At 29.3% G+C, this 6237-nt stretch overlaps 4 protein-coding genes across 4 annotated transcripts; 2 read left to right on the top strand and 2 right to left on the bottom strand.

The window, feature by feature from the left end:
* Window positions 1-63: 63 nt before the first annotated feature.
* On the bottom strand, window positions 64-1082 carry mRpS6 (mitochondrial ribosomal protein S6). The gene is made up of 4 exons (XM_012293071.2): window positions 885-1082; window positions 595-734; window positions 341-505; window positions 64-262 (listed from the first exon to the last, which is right to left on the bottom strand). The coding sequence occupies exons 1-4, from the start codon at window positions 927-929 to the stop codon at window positions 157-159; spliced, it is 456 nt and encodes a 151-aa protein (XP_012148461.1). The 5' UTR covers window positions 930-1082; the 3' UTR covers window positions 64-156.
* Window positions 1083-1225: 143 nt separating this feature from the next.
* Window positions 1226-2640, top strand: LOC100877001 (putative methylthioribulose-1-phosphate dehydratase). The gene is made up of 5 exons (XM_012293069.2): window positions 1226-1481; window positions 1631-1725; window positions 1795-2063; window positions 2136-2337; window positions 2416-2640. Exons 1-5 carry the CDS (start codon window positions 1452-1454, stop codon window positions 2534-2536), a joined length of 717 nt encoding a protein of 238 aa, XP_012148459.2. The 5' UTR covers window positions 1226-1451; the 3' UTR covers window positions 2537-2640.
* On the bottom strand, window positions 2101-4595 carry LOC100875762 (CWF19-like protein 1). Its single transcript, XM_003706621.3, has 5 exons — window positions 4469-4595; window positions 3764-4392; window positions 3035-3689; window positions 2663-2966; window positions 2101-2333 (listed from the first exon to the last, which is right to left on the bottom strand). Exons 2-4 carry the CDS (start codon window positions 4375-4377, stop codon window positions 2667-2669), a joined length of 1569 nt encoding a protein of 522 aa, XP_003706669.1. The 5' UTR covers window positions 4378-4392; window positions 4469-4595; the 3' UTR covers window positions 2101-2333; window positions 2663-2666.
* Window positions 4596-4741: 146 nt separating this feature from the next.
* Window positions 4742-5810, top strand: Vlet (COMM domain containing 10 protein valette). The gene is made up of 3 exons (XM_003706622.3): window positions 4742-4949; window positions 5072-5435; window positions 5516-5810. Exons 1-3 carry the CDS (start codon window positions 4921-4923, stop codon window positions 5714-5716), a joined length of 594 nt encoding a protein of 197 aa, XP_003706670.1. The 5' UTR covers window positions 4742-4920; the 3' UTR covers window positions 5717-5810.
* The last annotated feature ends 427 nt before the right edge of the window (window positions 5811-6237 follow it).

The following is a 6237-nucleotide window of genomic DNA, read 5'->3' as shown; positions in this document are numbered from 1 at the left end:
CTAATTATTTTTATTTATGTTTCTGTTTATGCTCTATTTATATAGTAAGATAAACAAAGAACATGTTTGCACGCATTTTATTATTACAAACTGTACATACATATTGCTATATATAATAAATAACAATTAATGATTTACTTATGGAAAGGTTAATATTTACCTAAGGAAAGGGTAATAATCAAGTCCAGAATTATACTCAAATTGTTTTTTCTTCTTATTCTTTTCTTTTTCACTTTGCTCAAGCATTTTTTTAACACTAGGTCTGTAAAACAAAAGGAAATATAAAACTTAAATGAAGATATAGCTAAGTAATTTTGCATAAGAGAACATGCACAATTACCTGTAAGGTGGAGGCAACATCTCGTCCCCAAATGTACACTCTACATTTTCAGGCGGTTCATTACGTAAATATATTTTTACCCTAACAATACTCAAGTTCCGTTGGCATTCGTCAAGAATTTTAAATGTTGATGCTGGTGGGACATCGAAGGACATGAAAAAATGACTAAAACATTACAAATGATAAATGTTATAATAATAATAATAATATCACTTTATTAATAAACTTAAAATAGATTAATAATAGAAGCTTACCCAGCTTTTCTATGAACTTGACCATGACTCGATGCCTTACATGGAAGCTCCTTTTCACCCCAATTTTCTATTGTCCTAATAAATCCTCCTACACTGAATATTGTTTCTGCTACAGTTTTTAAAATATTTGCATATTCAGCCTACAAACATAATTTAATGATCATTTAAACAACTTAATGTATATTACTTTATTATTATTAATGAAACATCCATATTCTTATTAAAGAATAAGTTAGGTATGGTTCACACAAAACGTGTGAAACATAACATTTTGAAAAACATATAAATACCTTTTTTCCAAGTCGTAATAATAATGGCATTTCATAGGTCGGCATGTTTCTAAATTTTTAATTTGGTTAACCAAATAAAATACTTTACGATCACTCCTCTTACGTACAGTACGAAAAGAAATCAGCTTATACCATAAACAAAGAGTCTAGTACACGATGCCTACTGATATATAATGATAATACCACAATCAGAAACGTAGTACATAATAGACTCGACATCTTACAGAACTTCGTGTTCCATAGTTCCATGTCAATCGATATGATAGTACTGGAAGTTCCCCTTTGAGCGCTATTTTCTCTAGAAGAAGCATGTGTACTATCTTTAATATTATCTATGTAAGATGTAGGAATATCATCTTCTTCACCTAAACATTTACAAGAATTGAAAAAGGAACAAATATTTATTCTTCTGATTGCGATAAATGACGATGTATCGAAAATTTATTACATGCATATCAGTGATACATGTGCGCGTGCACTGCTCTTTGCATGATTATTAAATTGAATGTGAACAAATTTTAGGATCATTTCATAAATCTTCATACAATTTAATATAATATATTAATAATGTCTTCATATGATGACAATTATGAAAAGGTATTATGTTGAATGTGATTACTCCAATTTTACCTTTCTATAAAGATAAAGATACTTTAGTAAAATATTTTTGTATAGTTTACATTTGTTGTAATACATGAAATTATTTGTATTAAATTACACATAGATATACTTACTTTATTTTGTAGGAACATCCACGAAATTTAATTCCTGAATTATGTAGACAATTTTATAATCTAGGTTGGGTTACTGGAACAGGTGGCGGTATATCTATTAAATATGAGTAAGTAAAACTTTTTGGATTGTATGAAATTCTTTATATTATTATATTATTATTCTATTGTATGTATAGAGACAGAATTTATATTGCCCCATCGGGTGTCCAAAAAGAACGAATCCTACCAAATGAAATGTTTGTACAGACTATTGATGGAAAAGATTTAGAACTACCTCCAGCAGAAAAGAAATTAAAGAAATCACAATGTACTCCATTATTTATGTGTGCATATATAAGAAGAAATGCTGGTGCTGTAATTCATACTCATTCTAAATTTGCTGTGATGGTTACGTTACATTGGCCTGGGAAAGAGTTTCGTGTTACTCATCTTGAAATGATAAAGGGTACGAACTAGAACAGTTATTGATATAGAATACATAATTATTGCTGCAATTATTTATTGAAACATTATACAGGCATTAGAAATCAGAAATTGAGGAGGGCTTATCGATATGATGAAGAACTTGTAGTGCCAATAATAGAAAATACTCCATTTGAAGAAGACTTAAGAGATGAACTAGATAAAACTATTGTTGCTTATCCAGAAACTTGTGCTGTCTTGGTAAGGAGACATGGTGTTTATGTTTGGGGTGATTCATGGCAGCAAGCTAAAACTATGTATGTAAATTAAAATTATGTGATATTTTGTATAATATAATATATACCACTGATACATTCAACATATTTTTTTTTCAGGACGGAATGTTTTGATTATTTATTTGATATAGCATTACAAATGAAACAAAGTGGATTAGATCCACTTGCAACTCCAGATGATTACGAATTAAAATACCAAAAAAATGGATTAGTGAACTAGAGTACAATCCTTATTCTATATTTTTATAAGCTGTAATAAGTTACTATGATCGTGTATTTTACAAAAAAAATTGATGTATAAATGTATATACATATTTTACAATATTGATATGTTAATTTCTTTTACATTTTTAAGTATCTACATCAAATGGTTGAAAGTTTCTTCTAATTTTTGAGGCTAATTCAGTTTCCTCTTCTTTATCTAGTTGACAATCTTTCCAGTCAATTTTATCATTGATATCTAATATCCTATCAGATGCCAAGACTTCTCTTCCAAATTGAAGTGGAAAATCTTTTTTAATTCTATGGTATAACTTTGTTCCATCTGGTAATTCTACATAAAAATACAGAACACCTGGTTTTGCAATTTGCTGCAAGTCTGCATGGGGAGGTAATTCACTCATATCAAAATTATTACACTCTGCCATTTCCTAAAACAAAATTGTAATTAAAGTAATTGTTTAATATGTAATAGCCTAATCATAATTGAAAAACTTACTTCAAATGTTTCTTTTAGGGCAGGTGCTTGATTTTTGTGAACAGGTACAGCTTGCAATTGACAGTGAGATGTTTTATAATTACGTTCAAAAAATACAGGTACACAGTCCATAGTAGCATAATATTTTGTTATAGCATCTTTATATAGAGCCATTTCTTCTTTCACCTCTTTTGGCAAGATAGATAGGCTTTGATGATGTGTTACTGGTAGAATTAAAAAGTGGTTTTCAACCAGTCCACCCCGAGCAAGTGCAACATAGATCTCTGTTCCAACTGATATCACTAAATGTTTAGAAACTTCAGGGCTCGATAAACAGAACCAACATTTTGCTGGATCAAATTCAGGTTTTGGTCTTTTGTGAAATCCTTCTGAATGCTTGGACCTTTTGGTAGGTTCCTTAGATTCCATGTCATAAAAGAACTGTGTACGTTTAGGCTCTGACTTCTTTGAAGATGGTTCATTTGATAACAGTGATTTTGGATAAGGGCTATCCGTCTCATCTGTAGTTTTCATAACTAAATCAGACAAGCGTGTCCTATCAACAGGTGTTAAGTTTAATGCATATAACCATTTCTTCTTCTGAGAGTTCATTACAGGTGCAAGTGCTATAAATCTAGTTGCAATTTCAATATTACCATCTTGTTGACTTTGATTTCTGAAAGATAAAACAACAAACTTATATAAAATTTACTTATAAGATTTTCTAGTATTTGGGACACTTTTGTATACCTATATGGTGGTCGCTCATAATGATATCCCTCCAAGGCTGATACATGATACCTTGGTTTTACTTGAGCAGCTAACCAAGCAATTAATTTAGAACCTTGATATTTAATATTTGGTTTATTGGGATCTAAGTTTGTGATACCCTCGGGCCAAGGAGAACTTAGTAATACATCAATTCCACGAAAACTAGGTTGCCCTTTTAAACAAGCTTGTTTAACTGATATAACATCACTTTCATTGAAACCAGTAGATTTTGTTTCTGAAGAATTGCTTTCTGTACCACTAATATAAGCTATTTTAAGTCCTGAACTAGCAGTATATAGTCCACGTTTTCCCAGATAGGTAAGATTTTGACACATTTCGCATCCATCAACATCTGGATAATTATCTACATCAGATTCTCTATTAGGGCCAATAATATATGTTGGAACTGGAATATTTTTCATGCCATTTTTATATGCTTCAAGTTCGTCGTTATCTTTGCCAAAAAAATTTCCAACACATAACAAGAAGTCAAACGGGCCACTTTTTTTATTGATAGCTTCAATTTTATTGAATAAAAATTTAAAATGACCTTCTACATCCCCACAAATTAAAACTTTTTGCTTCTCAGTCATTTTTTATAATATAACCTAAGTTTCGATTGATAAAAATTTATTGATATATACACGATTTATTAAACATTTAAATTAGAATAAAAATTCGTACATCATATGCTTGGAATAATTTGCTATTTTTACTATTTAATAAATTTCAATTATACAAAGTTGTAACTTGACATTATTGATGTTTACAGCGTTTATAGTACAACAGGTATTGTTTGGATTCAGTGACCAGTCACTAACTAGTAATTTATTATCTAGTAAATTAGTACCGAATGGGTCCACACAAGTGCAAATTCGGTTTCTCTGGGGAAAATGACAGCCAATGAGAACAAGACCTCACTAGGAATATTGTGTGCCAATCAATGAATGTTATTGTTATTGCGAATGATAGGGACTATTTTCTCTTGGTTGTCATGTTGCCCAGGCTAGCCAGATTTATTCTCGAGTGCACACTCGTAAAAATGCACATTTTATGATGTAAACACTAAACGTTAAATGTTGACTAATGTTTTTAATAAATTTTGTGATGAATGACCTATAATCATACCAAATAATATGACTACTTGGATCACAGTAACACCGCGGTAGTATTTAAATTTTTTATACACTACTAATCGAAGACTTTACAGTCTTTTTATACAATAATTGCTCAAAGTTTTATATTGCTCTGTTAAAATATTATAATTCAGTTAATTGATTATTTCAGACTTGAGCAAGGTCTGAAGATAGCAAATCAAATAGACAGCAGCAAATTTCGATTGCTCATCAATCGTATTTGTCAGACTCTGCAATCTGATGTTAATTCCAAAATATTTAGCGAAGAAGAGGAAGAAAAGTTATTGGTTTCTTTGGATTTGAATAAAGATGACTTAGTTTGTCTCTTAGATGCATTAATTTTGTTTTATAAACAAGCTGCATGTAATATAATAAAAGTGCAATCTTTGGAAAATACTTTAAAAGATACTTTTAAAATAGACGATGATAAAATTCAAATATTTTTAAATGCCTGGGTTACATATGGTAAACGCATCATTGATAATTTTAGGCAGATTTCTATATTTCCTACACAGGTACATTACAATGACAAACATATATTTACAAAATTATAAAATATCAGTATGTTGTTTAATATTAATTTCTTTTATTTTAGGTAAAAGACATTGATTGGTGTTTAAATATTCAAGCTGCATCCTCTACTATCAAGAAAGATGTACGTCCAATGGCATTGATGCAATTAAACTTGACAGGAGAGGATCAATCTAAATTAACAGTTGAATTTGATAAAAAGCAGCTGATAAATCTGTATGAAAATTTAGAAAAGATACAATCACAATTGGATGCTCTTAAATGATTCTTAATTAACTGTTAGATTTAACTTGAAATATATATTTTATATTATACATTTCTTAAGTATAATAAAATAAATATTGGATATTTCAATAACAGATTTAAGTATTTTAAATCTCATTTTCATATTCTGCATGTGACAATAAGAGCAAAGTTTATAAACAGTATTTAAAGAACCTATTTTACAAAATTCAAATGCAATAAATTTATTCAAAGCTCAATTATGCAACAATTTTCAGAATTCACTGTACCTGTCAAATTAGATTGAATTAGATTAGAATTAATATGAAGAGTCGGTTATAATAACGATTAAGATTAGAATAGAGTTGTACCACATCAGAGTTTGGATCAAATTAGAATAAAGATTAGGATTAGGTTTAGGTTAGGATTAAGATTAAGGTTAGGTAAAGTTCACTTAAATCAGATAAGGTTAGGGTAATTTAAGTTCCTTCATTTTAATATATTTATTTTTGTTTAATTAAATGTAAACTAATTTAATTTCAAACAAAAATAATTCGAATTGAG

The sequence above is a fragment of the Megachile rotundata genome, chromosome 9 (assembly GCF_050947335.1).
Source record: "Megachile rotundata isolate GNS110a chromosome 9, iyMegRotu1, whole genome shotgun sequence".
Taxonomy (NCBI): Eukaryota; Metazoa; Arthropoda; class Insecta; order Hymenoptera; family Megachilidae; genus Megachile; species Megachile rotundata.
Note: the sequence above shows the minus strand (reverse complement) of the source record. Positions and strands in the feature narration are given on the sequence as shown.

Bases quoted from the DNA above. Each gene is read 5' to 3' on its own strand.
- Vlet (XM_003706622.3), top strand. From the start codon at position 4,921: ATGACTACTTGGATCACAGTAACACCGCG. The intron at 4,950-5,071 runs GTAGTATTTAAA...TGATTATTTCAG, and splicing joins TGGATCACAGTAACACCGCG to ACTTGAGCAAGGTCTGAAGA. The intron at 5,436-5,515 runs GTACATTACAAT...CTTTTATTTTAG, and splicing joins TTTCTATATTTCCTACACAG to GTAAAAGACATTGATTGGTG.
- LOC100877001 (XM_012293069.2), top strand. From the start codon at position 1,452: ATGTCTTCATATGATGACAATTATGAAAAG. The intron at 1,482-1,630 runs GTATTATGTTGA...TTTATTTTGTAG, and splicing joins ATGATGACAATTATGAAAAG to GAACATCCACGAAATTTAAT. The intron at 2,338-2,415 runs GTATGTAAATTA...TTTTTTTTTCAG, and splicing joins TGGCAGCAAGCTAAAACTAT to GACGGAATGTTTTGATTATT.
- mRpS6 (XM_012293071.2), bottom strand. From the start codon at position 929: ATGCCGACCTATGAAATGCCATTATTATTACGACTTGGAAAAAAG. The intron at 735-884 runs GTATTTATATGT...TTATGTTTGTAG, and splicing joins TATTACGACTTGGAAAAAAG to GCTGAATATGCAAATATTTT. The intron at 263-340 runs GTAATTGTGCAT...TTTGTTTTACAG, and splicing joins ATGTTGCCTCCACCTTACAG to ACCTAGTGTTAAAAAAATGC.
- LOC100875762 (XM_003706621.3), bottom strand. From the start codon at position 4,377: ATGACTGAGAAGCAAAAAGTTTTAATTTGTGGGGATGTAGAAGGTCAT. The intron at 3,690-3,763 runs GTATACAAAAGT...TTTATCTTTCAG, and splicing joins TATGAGCGACCACCATATAG to AAATCAAAGTCAACAAGATG. The intron at 2,967-3,034 runs GTAAGTTTTTCA...ATTTTGTTTTAG, and splicing joins CCCTAAAAGAAACATTTGAA to GAAATGGCAGAGTGTAATAA.